Source organism: Pituophis catenifer, unplaced genomic scaffold (genome assembly GCF_029215685.1).
Source record: "Pituophis catenifer annectens isolate HBS135680 unplaced genomic scaffold, rPitCat1.0.hap2 SCAF_8, whole genome shotgun sequence".
NCBI lineage: Eukaryota > Metazoa > Chordata > Lepidosauria > Squamata > Colubridae > Pituophis > Pituophis catenifer.
Genome location: NW_027256888.1, coordinates 37,951,336 through 37,976,054, shown reverse-complemented (window position 1 = coordinate 37,976,054; position 24,719 = coordinate 37,951,336). Strand labels below are relative to the sequence as shown.

Here is a 24,719-nt window from a genome sequence, read left to right as displayed (position 1 = left end):
AAGTTAGTGAGGACTACAGAAAAAAAGTCTAATTTGTAACTGAACATTATAATCTATGACACATAGATTTATAAGAGAAAGACATATAGAGAAAATGTGAAGAATCGCTGTGGTATTTTTTTCACTGATGTTTTATAATATGATGGTTAATGACAGATCAGAGATGAAAGTTTTATTTAGGCACAGATTAGCTTTTAGAAAGGAATATTAAATGAATTCTAGGGAAGAGTACTTTTTATATTATGTTACTAATCAAAGGCAACTTTCTTTTATTTCAGGATGTAAAACACATATCTATTCCTAAAAAAAGCTATAAATGAAAGTAGGGAAAGGCAGCACATTTTCAATTTTTTGGTACTGAAATAGAAAGCTGTATGAAAATCCTACATAATTCATTATGCTAGCTAACAAAACATAACAAAAACAATATCAGACTGCTAGGCTATTTTGCAGCCAAGTTTCATATTTCCTTATATATAGTATTTTTCCTTTTTGTTTTATAACATTAACATTAGGTATTCTATTATTGCCTAAAATTAGAAAAAGCCAGTGAATATTAACTCATTTAGCTAGAGATTTAAGAGTCCAAGCAGTAAAAGCAAATTTTCTCTAATATTATCTTCTGAATCTAAACAGAAAATTTAGTAAATGTAAAATGAAATTCTTGTCCTTCCTTTCTGTGACAAGATATTTACAAAGGCTATTTACATTATATACTTGCTTTCTTTTTTATTAAAAAAAAATCTTTACAAAGATGTAAGTGAAAATATTATGTTGAAGAAATAAGCTTCAACAAACAATATTCGATTTCAGAGAAACTCATACTTTTTAAGTTCAGTACTAAGAAGTCTCTGCTAACATACCAATTGTGCAGTGCTCGCCATTCCAGCCTTGGTTGCATTCACATTTCCCATCTTTACAAGTTCCATGTTCAGCACACCGAGGATGGCATGCTCTTTGATTGCAAGATGCTCCAGCCCAACCTTCTTCACATCGACATGTTCCACCCATGCAGACACCGTGAGCACCACAGTCAACAGAGCAGATTTCTGAGACAGGAATAAATAATGTGGTAGATGAAAAGAGAAGGAAAAAGGCAGAAGGAAAAAGAGCACAGTAATTAGTTAAGTTCCAAAATCCAGCTATATGAACTCTTTGAAAATTAAATCAAGCAATTTATTTCACATGATTCAGGTGTTATATCTTTCCTAATACTTGATTATTTATTCAGCAGATCTAGTAATATCTCTCTACTGATTTTTTCACTTAGCTTAAGAGTTCTTTCAATATGTGACCATTTTTTAAAATTACATATTGCTTAGGAGTACTCTGAAATTATACACTTGTGTAAATTTATGAGTCTTTGTAGATTATTTTCGGTAAACAGTGTTACATGTTCTGAAAAACAGGATTGTAATACAAAGATATGTTTTTAAAAAACTTAGAAGTTAAAACACTGCAATGAATATTTTACTTTAAAAACTATACAATGTGAATTCATCAGATTTTAGAATCATACATATTTTTTGCTTAAATTCAGTTAATTCAGGCACTTTTGAGAGTTAAGTAACATTATCAGTGGTAAATTCCACATAGACGTTTTTCTTAAGATGAGGTGGGTTTCTGACACTCATGTTATTTTTAAAAAGAGCAGTGGTTGCATTTTTTAAAATAAATGTATGGTATTTATAATCTCAAAAATGTTAAGTACGAAGGCTTTGTATAGGCAATATACAAGTAGCAAAATAATGTTTCAGAGATGTATCTTCTTTATCATTAAAAAAATGCTAACATTCTGTACTGTATCATTGTGGCAAGAAATTTTTTTTGAGATTGGCATGAAAGGAATATCCATAAAGCAACCTTTTTCTTGATTATAGTTATAAATTGTGGTTTTTCTTGCCATTTTTGTATACTGAAGTTCCATTTATTTTAGGCCTTATTACAATTACTGATCAATAGAACCATTTTGAACAATGAAGTCTTAGTTGTACAACGTTAATGACCTTTATACTGAGTATGAAAAATGTTTGTTATTTGGAAATTTGCTTTCGAGCACTAACAGTTTTATGTCTTAAGTGACAGAAGAGAAGGCTATGCAGGGATGATTAACTTAAATTTCACTATGAAACACGAAAATACAACTAACTGCTTTAACAATAAAGGGTACATAATTATATTACTCTGTAAAACATAAAAAAAATACTTAGTTTTTTCTTTTTCTTTTGTTTTCATGAAAAATACAATCTAACATAACTGAAAGACACAGTTGAAGTCTCCTGGAACAATTTCCTGCTTATAAACCAGGACACCAATCCTAAAATGAAATTATTTGTGATAGATATTGAGGTGTAAAAAACATAAAAGTCTGAAAAACATTCATTCACCTTGACTACTTTATCTATTTCAAAGCACTGTAGAACATCAAATATACAATTAAGTATGTTGACAGTATATGTGTCAGAATGAATATTGACCTGCAAAGCTTTCCTCCTATCATGTTTTATGTTATGAATTGGATTTTTTTTGTTTGTTTGTTATAAGATGTTTGGATAGATTAACTTTAGAATACCCTCGTTTTCCAAAGACTTGCCTTTTCTCCTCAGTCTAATCAATTTTTCATTAAAGAGAAGGTGTTTATCAGCTTTTAGCAGATCTGCTTTAAAGCAAGGTGTGCCAGTCTTTGTAATGAGCTTATTAATTAGGGTTAATTTAGAAAAACTGGAATTGGAGAGCTAATTAATGGACAACCACCAAGGAAAAGGGAACAAAAGAGCTTATACTTTTCTCCTTTGGGATGTTAACAATTTTTCTAAACTGAAACATCTTCATTTGATTGGATGGAAATAATTTCAAATAACATAATTCTTAATATTTTTGAAAAGTTATTTGCAACATTCAATTAATTTTAAAAGTAGTTTAATTTTCTAGTTGATGAAATATGAGCAAATGTATACTGGTTTCCAAGTTAATTTTTAGATTAAGAATGTCTGGGATTAAACTGAGCTTTGATTAAATTTGAGGCAAAAATACATTACAACAAGTATGTATTGTGTACTTATTGTTAACAGAGAATGCTTCATGTGAAATGGATATGACTGAGACTGGTAACCTAAACCATTTTTTATCTTTCTAAAAAACAATGCAAAATCCTTGATAAATCTAAGTCATGACAGGTGGCAAGATCAATACTTACTGACCCATCTGATAATGACTATGGGATATGGAAAATTTTGACTTGGAATGTCAAGTATAAAAGTATAAAACTGTAAAAGTTGGAATGTCAAGTATAAAATTTTAAAGAGCATAAATTAACAAGTCACTATCAATGAAAGGAAAATAGATACAGTATGTATTTGTGACACTAAGAAAAAAGGGAAAGGATATAATAGATCTGAATGAAGGTGATCTGATCATGTGGAGTGGAACTGATGAATACATACATGGAAAGTTGGATCAAGATTCTATGGTGCCTTCTGTGCTTACTATTTTCTTACAGAACTTTCCGAAACAAAGCATTGTCAAAACATATATTCATATCTCCTCTCTTCCCATATATTTTCTGAAAGCCTGAACATAGCTCAAATTGTCTTTGAAATACATAGAATTAGGTTTTTGTTTGCATTTCTGCCAATTTTATCATATGAAAGGGAACCTAGCAAATTTTTTTCATGTTCAGTTCCTGTACATTGACTTTAGTTGATGACATTGACAAGGAGAGTAGCTTATGTTAAAATAGTTAGTTCATATTTAATTAGCAATTTTATGATGTTTGTGTGTCTATATTTTTCTTGACTGTACACCGCCTTGAGTCCTACGGGAAAAAGGCGGTATAGAAATATAATAAATAAATAAATAAATAAATATTAGAAAATATTTAAGTGTACAGTATAACATCAATTCTATTGATGCTATTGATGATTTAGCATATTTACGAAGTACTGTAATAGCTAAATATTTTAAACATTTGGCCATTGATACAATACTATTTTGGCAGCTGTATTCCGAGCAATTTTCAGAGGATCTGAAATGGGGGTACTACAGATTGTATATTACAAGTTAAAACTAAGAACTAATGCTAACTGTAAATAAGTTAACTGTAGTTGTTGATACAAAAAATTGTGTTTATAGAAAATAAAAACTTTCTTTTTAGTCTTGCCAATATTTACATAAATGGTATGCTTTAGTGGAATTTATAAATTAATCAAATCAGCACTATAGAATTTTGGAAGTTTTTAATATTATTAGCACAAAATAATTTCTCCAAAATTCTTACCATTAGAGCAATCAGGGCCAGTCCAATTAGGATCACAATTACAAGTGCCACTTTCTTGTAGATACGTGCCATGGCCAGAACACTGGTCCGGACACATTGTCTTCAGTATTTCACAGTTGTTACCACCCCAACCCGGATTACAATGACACTCTCCGTGGATACATACACCATGATTTGAACAGACTGGATCTAAACAATCAGCTGGGGAAAAAAAAGTTTGGCATCTATAAGTTTCACTATTTTTTGCCAGGCTTTATTCCTCATATTACACATGAATAGACTTAAAAAATGAATCATGCATCTTATTAGGTACTGAAAAATGAAAAGAGGGAACCCAAACTCATCCTCAGAGATAACATCAGGATAACATAATGCAAAGCTATATGTTCTAATAATAGGAGGCTTGGAAAAAGACAGATGTGTCTCTGTCATTGAATAGGTAACAGGACAGAGAGATACATAGGCAAGATGGTCAATATATAAAATCTTTAAATAACTAAAACAGAAACAGTTGGTAACTTAGTATCATATTAAACTTGTCTTCCCTAATTCTCTTTCATGTCCACATTATATGCTTAATTTCCTGCTATCTGGAGATTTTAGGCACAAAATCTGTGCCTAAAGAGTGAAGTACAATTTACATAGTAGCTGATTCTATTTGTCTTTTGTGCTAAAACTCATCTACAGAGAGAAAGCATCTTCCAGTTGAATAATTCTTCGGTGATGGAAAGGCTCAGGAGGAATAAATTTAAGAAAGAAAATGGATGTAAAGAAAGAAAGGCTTGAAAAACCCTCCCTGCATAGAGTGATACGAAGTCAGATTAGTAAAGAACATATTTATTTTGGAATTAAAAATTGGTCAGTACATGTAGTCCTTGTTTAGCGACTACAACTGGTACCTAAAATCAGTGCCAAACCAAATTGAGCATGATTGTGCTTACTGGTTTGAAACTAAATATACTGCTTTAGATATGTATTTCCTATTGTGTACCTGCTTCGTGTCTGTAATGGTGATCATGTGTCTGAGGGATTACACTGTCGTATCTTTGGCTAGTTGCTAAATGATTGGACTATTGTAATTTGCTCTACATGGTCTACCCTTGAAGTACATTCAGAAGCTTCAGCAGGTATAGAGTGCAGCAGCACGGGTAGTTTTGGTGGCCCCAAGAATGGCCCCTGTAACATCACTGCTCCATGAGTTGCATTGGTTACCAGGTGAACTGCTTCACACAAGAACAGTTTTTTCCTGAACGCCATCACTCTGCTAAACAAATAATTCCCTCAACACTGTCAAACTATTCACTAAGGCTGCATTACTAGTACTATTAGTCTTCTCATTGTTCCTATCACCCATCTCCTTCCACTTATGACTGTTTGTCTGTAATTTTGTTGCTTGTATCCTTACGATTTATATTGATATTGTTTCCAGATTGCTTATTTGTACCCTATGACTATCATTAAGTTTTGTACCTTATTCTTGATGAATGTATCTTGTCTTTTTATGTACACTGAGAGCATATGCACCAAAGATAAATTCCTTGTGTGTCCAATCACACTTGGCCAATAAAGAATTCTATTCTATTCTAGGTGCAGTTCAAGGTGTTGGTAATCATCTTTAAAGTCCTTCATGGCATGGGTCCAGGTTACTTGAGGGACCATCTCACCCCACTGGCATTGGCACATACCATTTGTGCTGGCAGAGGAGACATGCTGCACGTCCTGTCAGACTGATTATTCTGGCTAGCAGGGTCCAGGAGGGTCTTCTCTGCTGTTGCTCCTGCCCACTCAAACATCTTGAAACATCTGCTTACCCATCAACCCTTTTGCAGCATAGGCATGTGGTGATGACTGTAGGTAGTTGTGGGGAACTCTAAATCAGCCTTAAGACTGCATAGTACTGAATTCTGCAATAAGCAACTGCAACTGAAGCGACGAATATGGCAAGGCTCTGAAGCAGATATTAGAGTGAATCACAGTGTGTAACACTCAGTTCCTTTTTCACTGCTTGGATAGACAGCACAAATATTTTAGGATGCTCTGAGCCCATACTGGGCAATTTTCTGAGTTCTTGGATGGTGCAGCAGAGAAGACAATGTTTACCTCTCATAAAATATCTAATAGTCTCTGGGAACAAGGAAAAAGGAGCCTGACAGTTACCAAAAGGATTCCTGAGAGGGGAAAATGTGAGAAAGGACTAATTTACTTTGTCTTAATTATGCTATGTATAGGTTGAGGTAGAGAACTATTTTGGTAGGCTTTCAAGTTCTGTTATAATTCCATACTAGTAATAAAGATATTTCTGGAAATCCAAGTGGTTCTTTTTTTGCTGAATTTGCCCTGAAGAGCTTGATACCATCAAAAGAAAGAACCTTGTTTCTGCAATATTGATTTTGAATTTAAAGAAAAAGGCACTTTAAAGCTATTATGCTGAAAACTAGACAACTTGTGACATGTCCCAATGAGTAATTCTTCAGCCAAAGGAAATATATGAATAAGTGTTATAGACAAGTTAAATACAATATAATACATAAAAATAGAAAATACTGTCAGCTCAGTGCTAATGCTGTGTCACTTTGGAAATAAACCAAAAGGCCTAGTTACATGGTATGATTCTAGAATAGGAATAGAATAGAATTATTTATTGGCCAAGTGTGATTGGACACACAAGGAATTTGTCTTTGGTGCATATGCTCTCAGTGTACATAAAAAGAAAAAAAAAAGAAAAAATACATTCATAAAGAATCATAAGATACAGCACTTAGTAATAGTCATAGATTACTAATAAGCAATCAAATCATATTAGGAAACAAATAAAACAATATAAATCGTAAAGATACAAGCAACATGGTTATAGTCATAAGTGGGAGGAGATAGGTAATAGGAAGGATGAGAAGAATAATACTAATACAGTCTTAGTAAATAGTTTGAACAATTGATTCTGAACAGGAATCTGCATTGACTCATAATCTATCATATAATCAGAAAACCTTAAATTACTTTTTACATTTCCCAAATGCTGAATTAATATTTGTTACACCTTCCATTTATACTTTTCTTCAGTTTTCTAACAAGATTAAATTTCAGTTTTGGACACACCAGTTTTTACTTTTAGACCTCAGTTGTGGCATACTATTTTTAATACCCTCTTATTCATTTCTTATTCTTTAATCATCTTTCAATATTAATAGAACAATGCAGTTATTTAATTTATACTGTTTATAACAAATGTTCCATTAAACATTTATTTTGTCTGCTGTGTAAATTAATATTCTCCATGGAATGGAGGAAAGACAAAGTTGTTGCTTTCCTTTTCCAAATATCACAATACTTCTTTGCTGATGTTAGGAAGAATTTGGCTATGTGTAGGCAAAAAAAGAAGAAGAAGAAGAAGAAGAAGAAGAAGAAGAAGAAGAAGAAGAAGAAGAAGGAGAAGGAGAAGGAGAAGGAGAAGGAGAAGGAGAAGGAGAAGGAGAAGGAGAAGGAGAAGGAGAAGGAGAAGAAGAAAGGAAGAAATGCAAAAAGACAAGAGAAATTAATCCAACCCAGAAATATATTTGTCCGATCCAAAAAAGCAGGCAGGCTACAGGTTGACCCACAGCCTATTTAGGAAATAAATGAGTTGCACAGCTCTATCTTTCTTAATTCCCTTTAATGTGCTTTAGATGATGAGATTTAATTTAGCAATTTGACTCAATAAAACGTTACACTTGTAGGGTCAATGGTCTGAAAATTTAATTCCAGAGACTTAATTGTATTACTTTGTGTGTGCTGATCAATAAAATCAATTTTATTTGAGAGTGGAAAGTTGTGCTTTCTCTGTCTAAATAAATCCAGCAAAAATGACCACACTTTTTTCCCTCCAGTAGAAAGAGTTTTGTAATTATTCACTTGATACAACACAAGGTTTATACAACTGTAGTGTTAATACTCTTAAGTCATTTCAGTTGTTCAGTTAATCAAGATTAAAAAATATATTTTTAAAAAATCTGTATTTTATCAAGAATTTAGTTTTTTCTACTTTCAGTGCTCTTAAAACAGATTAACTTACACTTATAGATCAATAAAGCAATTAAAGTTACTATTCTAGAATATATATTCTAAGTTCTGTATTTAACCTGCTTGAAAGATTATATGTATGAATGAAACACACAGAAATACTTGTTTCTGTTGAAATTAAAACATCATGGTATCTACGTAATGTTATCTTATGTTTAGATCAAATATACGCTGTAGTGGAATATAGTGTTTAGCATAATAGTTCAATCCTAAATCAATATTTGCTTATTTACCTTCTTCACAGTTTTCTCCTTTGTAACCAGAGTTGCAGGCACAAGAGCCCATAATACAAATCCCACGACCTCCACATTGAGGGTCAATGCACTGGGTGGTAGGCACATCACACTCCGTACCCTTCCAACCACTATAGCATAAACAACGTCCTTTGGAGTACTGCCCATTGCCACTACACAATACTGGGCAGGCTGCTGTGAAATAAAACATGACAGAAAACTTAACATAATTCTTTTCAATCAAGCTTTAGACGCAGAGGTACATCTTGACAAGTTGTACTTCAATATCTTTTTTTCTTGCTTCTTAGTAACTACTTGTTTTTTCTGCTTCTTATTTGAACTTATTTAAGAAAGAATTCAGTTTATATACCTCTTGAACAATCGGGGCCAAGAAAGCCAGCAAAACAATGGCATGATCCTGAAACACATTCTCCGTTTCCATGGCAATTTCGAGGGCATTCAACCACAGACTCTGAAATTACCAAAAGAAGAAAATTCTAACAGGCAGCAATCAGTGCACTGAAATAAAGCAGCAAAAATTCCCTCTTTATATAACCTATAAATGTTAGTAAATTAACATACCCTTAGAAATCATATATCTAATGTATGTGTGCCTTCAAGAGAATAAATACAAATATTTAAATAAAAATCTAACACATTTGAATAAAATTTTACAAGCTTTATATGTCACATTTTTTACTACATTTCATAGCTTGTGTCTGTAATTAACATGGAATTGCATTTCTTGTTTAATAATTATGTATAGTTAGAAAGGTTATGTTAGAAAATTTGAAGTTTGGAAGTTTTGAGATATTCAAAATATTAATTCTTAAAGAATATTGTGATTACTCTACTTACCTATAACAATCGTATTAAAAGACACTTGCTCTGCATTTTTTCCATCATTGTAAAAAGCCAGGTGCCAGATCCCAGCATCCAAATACTGAATGAACCCTGCTTCATGAAGGCTAACAGATCTTGTCTGTCTGCCTGCTCTCTCTGTCTCAAAAAGGTTACGCTGCTCCTTTGCAATCAATCGGCTTCCATCCAAAAGTTCTACAAAATCATACTGCAAGAGGGAAAAAATGAATGACATGCATTATGTAATTAATTTTCAAACCTATAGTTATATTGTTCTCAGTAATAAGTATATCATTTAAAAAATATATTGAAACAAGACTTGTTGGCTTGAATCGATTTTGCTTTAATTGCTAACAAAATGTGTAACACACAACTTGAGTAGCATCTTTTAAAATAACCTGGAGATATTTAAAAAAGCATATATTTATGGCTGAAGTGTATCATATTGATTTGTATTTTGCTAAAGATAAACAACAATCTTAATATATGGACACAACTAAGAATATAAAAATAGAGAATACATGGATGCTGTGGATTAATAGATTGAACAATCCATTGCCAAAAACATGGTTACTATATATTCTTTTTCACAAGAAAAAAAATATAAATAAGAAAGTTGTTATTTCGGTTTAAATATTACACTGCTGTCAGAAGCACCTTTTTTTTTTTTTTTAAAGAAACAAATTGGTTATCAAACGTTTTTGCAAAATCAACTTTTCTAAAATTATTACACAAAATTAAACCAAATTTCTTTGTTAATTATTAATATATTTCTGCAAATTGTGAAAAAAGAGGTGAAGCCTTTCAAAGCTTAAGAATGTGAAATTGCATTACTTTGCCTGGATATTTTTTACAGCAGTGTAATAATATAATGCATCCATAGAAATCAGGGATGGGCAAGAAGAGCACAGTTCACTGGCACTGGGTACATTTATACATTTTATATATGTAGTACATTTATATATTATACATAACGAGTAGGCTATGTTCATCTAAATGATGTGATTGAAAATTAAAACAAATATTGGAATATTAAGAATAAAGTTTTATTTAAAAGAACAAATTCAGAGGCATTGTACTTTCATTTTCAGGATATGTCTTGCACCTTGCTTATTAACAGTACACTTACTTATTCTAAAACCAATATGCATTATTGTAATTTTATTTCTTGTCTCCATGTCTGATCAAGTTTCAAGGAAAAGAAGGATATATCATTGAAATTTGGCCCCTGCGATCTTAAGAAGAAATTGATTTCAATCTGTAAAATCTTAAATGATTTTAGACGTGTATGCTAGAAAAAATGTTTCCCTTCCAAATATTGTATAGTTTGGTCTTGCTTTTAACCAGGTAAGTGAAGGTAGATAGCAAAATTTATTCTTTTTATGGTATGGGTATTTATTTTTGCGTTGGGTATTTATAAGGCCACCTATTTTGTAGTATACAACTCTGACTGGCTAGGAACAGTAATAAAAAGACAAACAATAAAAAAATAAATAAAAAGAAACATCTGAAGGAGACTAGAATCTACCTTTAAATAGCATTAATATATGTTTGTTTCAAATACCATTAACATGATGGGTAATTTTACCAGAAGTTTTCTATATGAGCATCAGAGTGAAGGAAAATAAATTGTCTTTAAAGACGAGTTACGTGTCAAGTAACTCTGAGCTACAGGCAGTTTACTGATAGCTCAATGGGTGACCATGAAGGGAGATTGCTTGCTCTCTCAAATAGCATCCTGAGATTTTGCTTCCTATTCAGAACTGGCAGCAAGCTGCAGTTTATTATGCGCTTGTCATGACTGAAGCAGAAGCCTTAAATGCATCAGGGAAGGTATTAGCCATCATTTATCATTTTGCTGATATCAGAGGGAAAAGGATTATAAATCCACTGACCACTAGAACTCATTAGTCAGGGATTGCAACTTTTAAAGCAAACTACCTTGCTTAAAATAGCTATTCTTTGAGTAGTTTTTCTTAAGGTTTTCTGCACAGAAGGATTCTTTCTCAGTCTACTTACTCCCTTCATATCCCAGTTTGTCAAAAGTAAGATTCCTATTGTTTAGTTCAAATGTTAGTTAGTTTAGTTCACTATGTCAATGTCATTTCTGGGTTTTGCTCATTGCTTTTTTGCCTGTATAATCTGTATAGTTCAGATTTTTAAGTGAAAACAAGGCAGCAGACTTTAGAAGAGAAACTTTGTAATGACAATCATTGTGTCTCAATACTCAATGACTGACTGACTGAGGCAGATCATTTACAGGATTTGTTTATAATAGTTTATTTTATTTCTCTATATATGTAATTGTGAAGGAGCACTAGCCTGATTAATGAGTACTAAAAAAACAACAATCCTGTTGACTCAGCAATCACATAGCTATTTTAAAAAATTCAAAAAGCAGCAGTGAACAGCATACATTGCTAAATTCTATATTAACACATTTTTCTTTTCTGTTTTTCATCTGCCTTATTTCATTATAATAACTTTCTTCCAGATCTTGGCAGCAACACTGGAAATAACAACATGTATTAAGTTATAAGCATTCAATGAGCATTGGAACTATCTTATTAAAATAAAATTTGGAAATCTTTGTTGCAGAGTTAGTGCTACTGGCTGCTATTTGCAGCAAATTATAATTTTTACAAACTCCTTATACGTGTTAGATTTAGACAAGTGCCTTAAGAGTTTATTCATTTTTGTTTCAAAGTACCAAAGTCATCTGTTATTTTGTAGTTTCTTTAGATAAACATATTGACTTGTTGCAGTAAAACCAACATTCTAAGAATGTGTCATACCAACTCGAAACTACCATTGACTATTTTTGAATGGTCAGCCACTATCAATTATTTCAGGCTGACTTATTTGTGATGTCTGAGAAAACAGAGCTGTGCAACTAAGATTGTTCTGACACAGACACAAAATATAAGAGGTAGTCATTCAGCTACATCTGGGAATATTGGTACAAACACACATACACAAAAACTGCAAAATATCACTTCTTACAGCAATATAGCAAAAGAAAAATGAAAATAAAGTAAATGCAATCATAAAGGTTTTTGAAGGATGAAATGAATAACATATAAATATTATTTATAAAAATGCTCATTTGATCTCAAGTTCCTTTGATTTTTATTAAGAAATAACTAATGCTTTTTGTTAAAATATTTATTTAAAAAACAATTATAAACGTAATCAAGTTTATTTCATATTAAAGTATCATTAAAATGTGGCAGTTATATCTTATCATATAATTTATCTTAAGATTTCTGAAAAAATGTATGTTATTTTTCTATGAACCAGGGAAGTATATATTTGTGTATGTGAGAGCTCACATGTTTGGGTGTTCTGATCTTTTTAGAAGCATAAGTATATGCTGTAAAATTATGATTCAGAAGGGCCAATATTATGACCTTGGCACAATATATGAAATAATAAAAAATAAACTATAAAATTTTGAAACCCCAAATAACCATTTCTAAAGATGTGAAGTTATGAATATTACTTTCATTAAAAACAACTCTTACTTGCGTATGTGAAGGTGGTAAACCTTTTCGGCCATATACTCCAATCAAAGCATCTTTCTGAAGGGAGATATTGAATTTTAGAAACTGTGGTTGATCAATAAAGACTTGTGACCGCCAGAAGATCCCAGGTGGAACATCTTGTGTTGCTCTTCGACCTATATCAAGTTCTCCAGAATCTATAGTGTTATTTTCTTGTGTAAATCCTAATTTACCTGAAAATTTAAAAATATAAAATATTAGCTTTTATTAATTTTTTCAGTAAATTGTCAAACATTTAGATTAGTTTGAACTAAGCTACTAATCAGATCATTCAATGAACGTTAAAAATTTGAAGGAATTACTGAAGAAAAAAAGTAACAGATTAAAGAAATGTACTTAAAACATTTTCAAACTCAAATCCTACAACTTCCACTTTTAATAAAATGTTATAGGATGCACTATATTTTCATTTTGATAAGAGATTACATTTTATTTATTTTTATTAATTATTTACCTACTGTATGTCCAATTTTGTTAGGCAAAATATTAACTCTATAATTTTTATAAAGGATTATATTTTTATAAACAAATTTAGACACAGACACAAACACACAAATGAGAAGCTAATTCTTATATAAACAGGTAAGTAAAACAATTAGTAGAAATTGTAAGCCCTGTTTAATGATACAAAACTTACAACAGTAAACATTTGTATATTAAGAAAGCTTCACCTTCCATTTAATGTATTTATCTGAAAAAGAATTCACACTTTGTTTATCTAGACATATGTTGTGTAATTAGCACAAGAATATCAAACATATTCCAACAATCAGAAACAACATAGCACAAATAATAACTGTTACTCTGTAACCACAAAGCAGAACATTCTATGAGATTATCATGTAAAGTAGCAGTTCTTATGTGTAATGTTGTTGTAGTCGCGAAGTTGTGTCCGACCCATCGCGACCCCATGGACAACATTCCTCCAGGCCTTACTGTTCTCTACCATCCCCTGGAGTCCATTTAATCTCACACCGACTGCTTTATGTTCTGACCTAGGCTTCCTAAGACAGTAAAAAGCACACGATTAGTCCCCAAAACCCTCTTTTTATTTCAACAGCTGTGAATTATTGTTCATTCACAGCCCGTAATGAGTCACAAAGAGTTGGTAAAGAGTCTGTCAGAAGTCTGCCACAGTCCTTCGGGATAAGGCTGATATGCACCCATGTTTATCTCCCTTGACACGCTGCCAAATACCTAATTGGCAATTAGCTTTGCAAGGCCACACGCAGTACAGAGTCAAAACGGAACTTCAGAATTTAAACCAACCAGCATGAACAAGTTGCTTCCTGCAAAGGCTCACGTGCCTTTGCTCCTCCTTTATGTCTTATGGGAGGGGCCAATCATCTCCAAACCCTACTCCTGAGTCATCTCTTTTATTTTAACTGTTCTTGCCTTCTGGCAACTCTGTGCATGCACACACTGGGAACAGGCTCTCCTTGTTCCTCTGCCTCGCTGATGTCTGACTATGGAGGCTCTGGACGCAGAACATAACTTCCAGGTGGTCCTGGCCCCCTCTCTGCCTCCGATGCAGAGCCCTCGTCTGAGCCTTCCCCCGACTCCAGGACTGGCCCATGTTCCTCCCCAACCTCCTCACTGTCCGACTCTGCTGCCAGCTTCACAGGCCGCCCGCAGACCACAACACTTCAGTGACTCCAACCAGCCACCTCATTCTCAGTCGTCCCTTTCTTCTATTGCCTTCAATCGTTCTCAGCATTAGGCTCTTCTCCAGTGAGTCCTTCCTTCTCATTAGATAGCCAAAGTATTTGACTTTCATCTTCAGGATCTGGCCTTCTAAAGAACAGTCAGGATTGATCTCCTCTAGGATTGACTGCTTTGATCACCTTGCAGTCCAAGGGAGGAGGAGGAGGAGTCTTGCAGGAGTCTTCTCCAGCACCATAGTTCAAAGGCCTCAATTCTTTGGTGCTCAGCCTTCCTTATGGTCCAACTTTCAGAGCCATACATTGCAACTGGGAAAACCATAGCCTTGACTATACGCACTTTTGTTTGCAGGGTGATATCTCTACTTTTTAGTATGCTGTCTAGATTTGCCATAGCTTTCCTCCCCAGGAGCAAGTGTCTTTTAATTTCTTGGCTGTAGTCCCCATCTGCAGTAATCTTGGAGCCCAGGAAAATAAAATCTGTCACTACCTCCATTACTCCCCCGTCTATTTGCCAGGAATTGAGAGGGCCGGATGCTATTTTGGTCCTTTATCATGCCCAACTGTGCATGAAATATTCCCTTCATATCTCCAATTTTCTTGAAGAAAATTTCTTGCACTGTTCATTTAAGAAGGCGTTCTCTTCTAGCTATTCTCTGGAATTCTGCATTCAATTGGGTGTATCTTTCTCTTTCTTCCTCCCTCTCTCTCCCTTTCGCTTCCCCTTTTTCCTGAGCTATTTCTAAAGCTTCCTCAGACAGCCATTTTGCTTTCTTGCATTTTTTTTTCTTTGGGGTGGTTTTACTTGCTACTTCTTGTACAATGTTGCAGACTTCTGTCCATAGTTCTTCAGGCACTCTGTCTATCAGATCTAATTCCTTAAATCTATTTGTCACCTCTACCGTATATTCATCAGGGATATGATTTAGTTCATACCTGAGTGGCCTAGTGCTTTCCCCTATTTTTTTCAATTTAAGCCTAAATTTTGTAATGAGAAACTCATGATCTGAGCCACAGTCAGCTCCTGGTCTTGTTTTTACTGACTGTATAGAGCTTCTCCATCTTTGGCTGCAGAGCACAGTCAATCTGATTTCTGTGTTGACCGTCTGATGATGTCCATGTGTAGAGTCATCTTTTGGATTGTTGGAAAAGAGTGTTTGCTATGACCATCTTATTCTCTTGACAAAATTCTATCAGCCTGTGCCCTACTCCATTTTGTACTGCAAGGCCAAACTTGTCTGTTATTCCAGTTATCGTTTGGCTTCCTACTTTAGCATTCCAATCCCCCATGATGATAAGGACATCATTTTTTGGAGTTAATTCTATAAGGTGTTGTAGGGCTTCATGGAACCGGTCAACTTCATCCTCTTCAGCACCAGTGGTTGGGGCATAGACTTGGACTACTGTGATGTTGAATGGTTTGCCTTGGATTCGAACTGAGATCATTCTGTCATTTTGGGGATTGTATCTCAGTACTGCTTTTCCTACTCTTTTATTGACTATGAAGACTACTCCATTTCTTCTGAGAGATTCTTGTCCGCAGTAGTATACCTGATGGTCATCTGAATTAAATTCACTCATTACTGTCCATTTTAATTCTCTGATTCCTAAGATGTTGATGTTCAGTCTTGTCATCTCTTGTTTGACCACGTCCAGCTTGCCTTGATTCATGGATCTTACATTCCAGGTTCCTATGGAGAATAGATCTTTACAGCATTGGACTTTTCTTTCACCACCAGATACATTCACAGCTGAGTGTCCTTTCAGCTTTGACCCAGTTGCTTCATTCTTTCTGGCACTATTAGTACTAGCCCTCTGCTCTTCCCCAGTAGCATACTGGACACCTTCCTACCTGAGGGGCTTATCTTCCAGCGTCATACCTTTTTGCCTTTTGGTACTCTCCATGGGGTTTTCATGGCAAAGATACTGGAGTGGGCTGCCATTTCCTTCTCCAGTGGATTGCGTTTTGTCAGAGCTCTCTGCTATGACCTGTCCGTCTTGGGTGGTCCTGCACGGCATAGCTCATAGCTTCATTGAGCTACGCAAGCCCCTTCACCACGACAAGGCAGTGATCCATGAAGGGGTATGTGTAATAGATACACAGAATTAAAGATTATTAAGACAAAGCCCTTCATTTGTAAAATTCTTAACTTCAGTATCATGCTACATATGCAAATATTTCTTCACATTGTGTAGATGTGCTTCTTTTGTTCTGTTTGCTATTTGAAATACTTCTACTCTCTTGTTTTTTATGTGTTTTTTAAAATTAAAGTGCTAGTGAGAACAATAGGAAGTGCCTTCATATACTGTAAAACCAATTTTGAATTAATCTAGAGTAGATAACAAAACTATTTAGAGTAAAACATATATTTCTTTCTCATAAGTCTGTCTTCTGTTTCCTGTACCGCATTAACAAGATTTACAAATATGATTTAAAAGTGCATGCTACCATTATCTAATTAAAAAGAATTTAACAGAAATAGCAAGGGATAATAGAGATGATAACAAAACATGTTTAGAACATCAATGTGTTTAGATGATTCTGTTTAAAACTTCCCTAATTCAGATAAACATCAGTCTCCTGTACCAAATAAAAACTTACTGCAGTGAAAAAAATACCTTTAGGAAAAAGAAGTTAAATAACAATGCTCCTAATTTTCAGTCGAATTTGTTTTATTATTAAACTTGAAAAATTCAGACCACAAATATCCAATTCATGTATCAATACAAATTTAGTATGAGACAAACCTTAGTGGTTAAAAAAAGGTAATGGAGTCCCTGCGGATTTTAGTCTGCTAGTCATTGCCAACTACAGGGAAACGGACTGTTCTCTTAACAGTCAAGAGAAGAAAATTTGCAAATATTCTAAAGAAATAAATAATAGGATGGAGGGTGCATTGATTAAATACCCATTTCAGCAGTCAGTGTACACAGCCCATAATATGTTTCTTCAGTGTGAAGTAGATTAAGGAAAAAAAACAACACTGTGTAACTTTCACAGGCTAGAGAGGGACTTTGATATAGATGATGGGGATTTGAAGACCTTTTTCTTAAAAATAATATGCTAAGCAGCAAGAACAAGATAAAAAAGAAAATGCTTCTAGTTCAAATTCATCTCTTAAACTTATCAAAGAATATCAGAGTGTTAACTCTCTCTCTCTGTGTGTGTGTGTGTGTGTGTGTGTGTGTGTGTGTGTGTGTGTGTGTGTGTTCAACTTGGCCAAAATGTTCATTCCCAAAAGTTTATGGAACTGTTTACATGCAGAAAAAAATTCGGGAGGTCAAGCAACCTTTATGAGAGGAAAGGTAAGGCCCCATACCATACAGCAAAGGGTGTCCTGTGCCAAACCTCACACAAGTGGGAAAGATCAAGGAAGCAAGAGCTACACAGATTTCAGCTGATTTTAATATTAAGTCTGGAAAATGCATTATTTTGGAAATTTTTAGAGGAACTTCCCACCCTCATTTAAAGCGAGATCTCTTTGAAATATTGAAATGATTCTTCTCAGGTTTCCTGCTACCTGAATAAATTATATTTTAGCAATAAAAGATGATTGAAGCAGGAAGAGAATAGAATGGAAAGCAGAGGACAGAAGGGAAAACTGGATATTGCATGAGAAGAGAACTGTATTTATACTATATATAAGATATAACTTTATATCATATTGATACAAAATGTAAATCAGTATTGATGGCTATTGGAAATTAACACACATTCCAGCAACGCTGACACCTATAAAGAGTTTGTAGCTAACTAGAGATTCTTTCTATTTCTACTGTTAGTAGAACAGTGCAGGCCACTCAGAACAGAACCCAACAGTTGTATGGGTTTTTAATAGTTGAACTTGGAGGTTGACTGGAATCATCAGTATGCTGCTATTACTGAAAATGAATGCATGTTGTTAAGAATTATTTAGATAGAAATCTAGGACTGATTCTAGAGCAGAAAGAAGTAATTGACACACCAAAGCAGATGTTAAGAGTCAAGACATTATGGCTTATAGGAAGAAAAAACTCTGAAGAGGAAAAATAATATAAAGCCTTGAGGAAAAGGTAATGAAAATATGTAAAAAGCATTCATAAACCTCCCAATTTAGGTTTATTTCACTGAATTTAGCAAACCGTATTCAGAGTGGACAAAAACTTAAAATTTAACGTAATATATTTTTTATTGTTCCTAAAGATGCTGTCACAGTTACAGATAGTTTTGTGGAAGAAATAATTGAAAATAATAAAGATATCTACATATAGACTAAATTCATTTATTATATTAAATATATTAAATATACAGAAGAGTAAATGCTAAAAGCAGGTTTTTTTCCATGAAGTCTGTGATGATATTACTTGGAACAGACCAAGTTTGTATGCATCTGTCTGTCTGTCTTTCCCTCTCTCTCAGTGCAGAAGAAAATGATTTTCCCTACAATGCTACAAAGTCAAAACAAGTGATTGAAATTTAAAGAAATAAAAAAATAATATATTTTTAAGATTGATCAAGACATTACAAAACAAACAACACTTGCTACTGGACAGGGGTCCCCAACTGTAGCTTTTTAGCAACAAGGCAATACAGCTGGAAGTGAGCTGCCAGTGAGTGAGCGAAGCTTCATCTGTATTTGCAGCTGCTCCCCTGCGCTAGCATCACTGCCTTAGCTCCACCTCAGTTTATCAAGCATTTGATTTTCATAGTAGCACGAATCCTACTGTAAACTGTGAAGGACCTAGCTTGCATGCTCCCCCCCCCCACCGGTCCATGGAAAAATTGTCTTCCACAAAACCGATCCCTGGTGCCAAAAAGGTTGGTGACTGCTGCTACATATAATCATAACCAGTATTTAGAAAGTAACATTAGTTTTAGAGTCAATTAATGGCACATCATACAATGTTTACTGAATACTCAAGCATTTTGAGATATCCAGGATGTCGTTTATATTCTAAAAACATTTCTGTCAAGGCTATTTCTCCATCAGAACCTTTCCTATGAAAAATAGATTATTTCTAGTTTTCTTCTTAGCAAAGCTGACAGAAACTTACCATAAAGATTTTCTTTATATATTAGCACTAAAGTATAAATACGTGATCAGTTGCAAGAGCATCACAATCAGTGTGTGTGTATCACAAGTAATTTCAAATATTCCACCCTTGTAATAAAATATGCTTTGTTCTGCATTACTGGAAAAATTACAGAAAAAATGAGAAGGTAATACAAACCAGCATCCTGAACCAGAAAATGTTTCTTCATGAAATACGCTAATAATCGATTATTTACTTCTAGGTGCTGCTTTGGTAGAATATTTCATTTTCTTTAAAATGAACCTCATTTTTCTAGACATTCCCAACCTCCCATTAAATAAGTAGCTGTCTTATCTCAGCCTACCTATTAATGAATGCAGTCTTCCCTCTTCTCCCTCCTAAGCCACTGCTGATGGAAAAGGGTAAATACTATTCTTTCTTTTTTATTTATTTATTTTTTTTATTATTATTTTTAAAACAAAAAACATAAAACACATCTTTTCAAAACTAAGCTTTTGCTCCGGTCACATATTAAAGCAAATCATTAACAAATCTTATTTTTCAATTAACACAACTAAATATTTTAAACAAGTATTTCCCTCGAATCTATCTATGCCATTATCCCCAAAAACCCGTTACTTAGATCTTAAATCCAAACCAAATTTCAATCCATTTTTCTCTTTCATTTGTTTAGATGGATATATTTTAACAATATAAATCATACAATTATATTAAACATTCCAAAAATATTTAATTTCAACATACCCATTTTATTTCTAACTATTAAACTCAAAATTTATACTCTTTATTTCTATTATTGAACCTAGCTTATTCATTTTATCTTAACTATCACTCTCAACATACACCTCCTCACTTTAATCATCCCACCTCATTTTATATTTTCCTTAAAAAAAACAAACAGCGTTATTGTCTTTATCTTTGTTGTTAAACCAATCCTTTTTATTTCTTGGCTGTTAAACACAGCATAACCATTTATTTTGGCTGTTGAACACAGCATATCTTTTTTTTTAATTTTTTGGCTGTTACACAGCATGCCCTTTCTTGTTTGGCTGTTAAACACAGCATATTAATTTTTGTTTTTTGGCCGTTACACAGCATATTCCATTTTTTGGCTGTTGAACACAGCATATTTATTTATTTATTTTTTTGGCCATTACACGGCATATTCAGTTTTGTTTTGGCTGTTACACAGCATAGTCATTTTGTTTGGCTGTTCAACACAGCATATTATAACTTTTTGGCTGTTAAACACAGTATATTCATAATTGGTTTAACTATCAATCTCTACCTAAACCTTTCTTTGTTGTTTCCATCCATCTATGCCTTGCTTTTTCACCTAATCTTATTTTTCTGTATCCTTTTTCATGACATTCATGACATTTTAACATTGAGACATGGTTCTTGCTTAAAACATATTTTTAACTGTATTTATAAATTCCTTTTAACATTTTCAATTAATCATATTTATCCTTATTCTTTTCCTTAGCATTTTAACATTAAAACATAGTTCTTGCATCAAACATATCTTTACATATATTCATTTCTTTTTACATTCTTAATTTCTATGAAAACCTCCCTTTTATCATTACAATCCATCTTTACTTTATTTTATTTTTAATCACATTATCTTCATTTCCTCGCCTGCAAACATATATTTCCTTTCATTTTGCTAGTTTTTAATTTTGTTCTCCATAAATCAAGTTAATTCTCTTTTCTTATTTTTATTCCAGATATGATGTATCAAATCTTTTTCTTTTGAGGCTGCGCTTAATCCTTCTTCTATTCCTGCGCCAGCATTTGAATTATTATTATTTCAACTGTAGGAGTTCCATTGTAGATTTCTTTTCTTTTCACCAAAATCAAGCTGCCTGCATACAGGAGAGAAAAATCCTCCTCCACAGAGTTCAGTAATTTTTATCTGTAAAGCTCAGTTTCCCATAACAAAGGGAAGTTGCAAAGTTCCTCTTTACGCCAGATGATGTCTCTCTATAATCCTCATTTCCCATTAGTCATGCAAGACTCCATTTTATTTATCATTATATAACCATCCAATTTATTTCTTCTTCTTTTAATTAAAAAAAATATCAAATCTTTTTTTTCTTTTTAGAATCCAGTACAAATTTTAAAGTGTTTACTCTTTTAACCATATCTCCAGATTAATTCTCTTAGTTCTGTTCCAAAATTAGTCGTTTCTCAGGTCTTTGTCTCTTTAAAGTTGTAGTTTTAAATTTTTTTCCAAAGCCCCTTTGTTGCATAGCCGCTGTTTTAGGCTAGGGGTCTTCTAATTGTTAATAATGCTCCAAACGTTGTTACGAGCCTGGGCTGTTGTCACTCACCCGGCTTCAAAGAGCTCTGTTTTTTTCCGCTTTCCTCCAGCACTTTTCTTGCCTGGTTGTCCCAGCTTTGTGGCAGCCGCCATGGCTGCTGGCCCCAGCCGCCAACTCACAGAGGGTTCCCTCCGACTTCCGAGGAACTTGCCTGTTTCTCTCGGTTGTCCGAGTTGCCCCTCTTCTTCCCCCATCCCTGCAAGACGGGTTCGGTCCAAAGACCCATTGGCGGCGGTTCGGCAGCCAGGGTTTTCGCGGGACTCATCAGAGCCTGCTATTTCCCAACTGTCTCACTGCAATGTCAAACTGGAAGTTCGGTAAATACTATTCTTACAATAATATCTTATCATTCTGAGTAAATGAATTACTTACTGAAGTGGTCATACTAGAATGACACTGGCTCACAAGACTTCAGAAAAATGTCCAAGATAAAATGTCATGATGTCTCAGCTTGCTATCACTTCTAGTCCCCAAGCAGTGCCTTAGTGATGCTCTTGCTGGATGAAATTCTTGTGAAACTACTTAATTCCATATGGGTTTGCAAAGACTAACTCTTTGTATAGTGTCTGGTTCACTTACTCAAATTTTGGTGATAATCATGCTCTGGGAATTAAATTCTGTCAAGTCTTTGAAGTAGCTTTTAACAGGAAAGGATAACATGTTGCTTAATTTGGACTGATTTATTGAGTTCGGGGTTGCATGTGTATGAATATGTACATGTACATTTCCAATTCAATATTAATTTTGCAAAAAATAAATAAATCCACAAACACCCTCATTTGAAATAATTGTTGATTTCCTTCCTTCCTTCCTTCCTTCCTTCCTTCCTTCCTTCCTTCCTTCCTTCCTTCCTTCCTTCCTTCTTTTCTGCAAGATCCATATTTTCCTTTCTTTTATCCAGAAAATACGTCTTATTGTCATCTCTCTCTTTTTGGTGTTAGCATTTCAATAAACAGAAGTTATACGTTTTCTTTTGGGTGGTTTTGCAGTTTGGCCATGAAAGAAAAAAAACTACATGAAATCTTACAAAGTAAATACAGTCATATTCATGACTGTTGGGAACATTTAGGCAATGTACACTAAAATAGGGAAACAGAAGTTTAAAATATTTTTGAATGCATCTCCATTTGTATTGGTAGACTGATATGATTCCTTTTCTATTTAGTACCCTGTCCGGGAGATAACTGAAAGGAAATATGGAAGATTAGCATGTTATTTTTTTAAAAAGAACATATTCCTTTCAATTTGTATCCCTCCAATGTCAATAATACCTGTCTTACTATACAAGAAACAATCGCCTCCGTTGTTTTTTTAATGGGGCATTGCAAAGCTTTTAAAATATTTTTGCCTGTTTTTCTGAAAGTTGGTTGACTGCTACTAGACAGCAGCAGCATGTTTATTCTTGTCTTGAGATGAAAAATTAAGAATCACAGAGCTTGTTGACATTTCCATTTCCAAAATCAAGAAAACTCTTCTATTTATGAATACCTAAAGATTGAAAAAATAAGGGAATTTGTCCTTCTCCTATGAAACACACTTAATATCTTAATAATTTGCTTGAAATATTACAAAATATTAACATAGCAATTTTATAATTAAATATAGGCAGTCTAAAGTATTATTTTTATTAAATAATCTCAATGGAATTTATAATCATCTCTTTATACTGATTTTTATAGAAACTTTTATAGAAAAAGTTTCATTGGGAAAACTATTCCCAAATATTTAAAAGATAAAAACAATTGAAGTTCCAATCTTTACACATACTTTCTAATATCAATAAATGGGGTGGAATGAAAGTTTAAATGGTTAGTTGTAGCTCTTGTTTTAGTTTGTGGTTTTGTGTTAAATACCCAGAAGGATTTTCCATTCTTTTACTTAAGTAGGAAGCCATTCTATAGGATAGAAATAATGGATATTAAAATAAGAACATGTTTTGTAAAAAGAAATATAGAAAACATTTTCTTAGTCTGAATATCTACACTCTTGAAAATGTTAGAGATAAGAAACTAAATAATTTCACATCTCTTTTGAAACTATGATGGACAGAAAATTGATTATAAGAGCTTCTGTTTTGCTTCAAAGTTACACAAAGTTCATCTATAAATGTGAACAGGAAAACATATTTATACAAAATGATATAGCAAATGTTCTATTCATTAACCATTTAAATCAAGTTTTTATTTTAAAAAATATTGATTTGTTAGCCTAAAGTGAATTAACTTAGAAAGGGGAACATCAGAAAAAGTCAATAAAATATAATCCTGTTACATGGTTTCAGTCTGAAAAGCCCCCATACCAAAATTAGTAGTGTTTGACTTTCATATATCATCTAGAAAAAATGACCTGAAGGGATTTCCTCAGGAACATGACAGACTGAAGACAGCTTTGAGAAAGCACAGCCAACAACTGCAGCTAGGAACAAGGACTGGACAAGCAGATTGACTCCTTTGACTCCCCTTTGGAAGAAGGGAGAGGGTACATACAGATGTCTCATAAGAGAGGCTGCAAGGCAGCAGTCTCTGGAAGAATCAGGAGATTAGAGAATTTACTATTCTTGCTCCAGCTGCAGACACATTTTCTTTGCTAACCACTTTAGGAAATTGCCTATTAACTACTTTAAAGAAGTTAGACACCTTCAAAATGAAAAGAATTGGAAACACTGTGTGACTGCTTTCAATCTTTAATATAAGAAAATGAAATAAGTT

At 33.5% G+C, this 24,719-nt stretch overlaps 1 protein-coding gene across 3 annotated transcripts in view; it reads right to left on the bottom strand.

Annotated features, from left to right (window-relative positions):
* LOC139320510 (teneurin-3) overlaps positions 1-24,719 on the bottom strand; it is a 163,824-nt gene that overhangs the window by 96,773 nt on the left and 42,332 nt on the right. For all 3 annotated transcript variants that reach the window (XM_070948858.1, XM_070948859.1, XM_070948860.1), the window contains exons 3-8: positions 12,951-13,162; positions 9,424-9,634; positions 8,936-9,037; positions 8,566-8,760; positions 4,277-4,477; positions 864-1,049 (exon numbers count right to left, since the gene is read on the bottom strand). In XM_070948858.1, the coding sequence (XP_070804959.1) occupies positions 864-1,049; positions 4,277-4,477; positions 8,566-8,760; positions 8,936-9,037; positions 9,424-9,634; positions 12,951-13,162 (1,107 nt within the window). The remainder of the gene's footprint in view (positions 1-863; positions 1,050-4,276; positions 4,478-8,565; positions 8,761-8,935; positions 9,038-9,423; positions 9,635-12,950; positions 13,163-24,719) is intronic.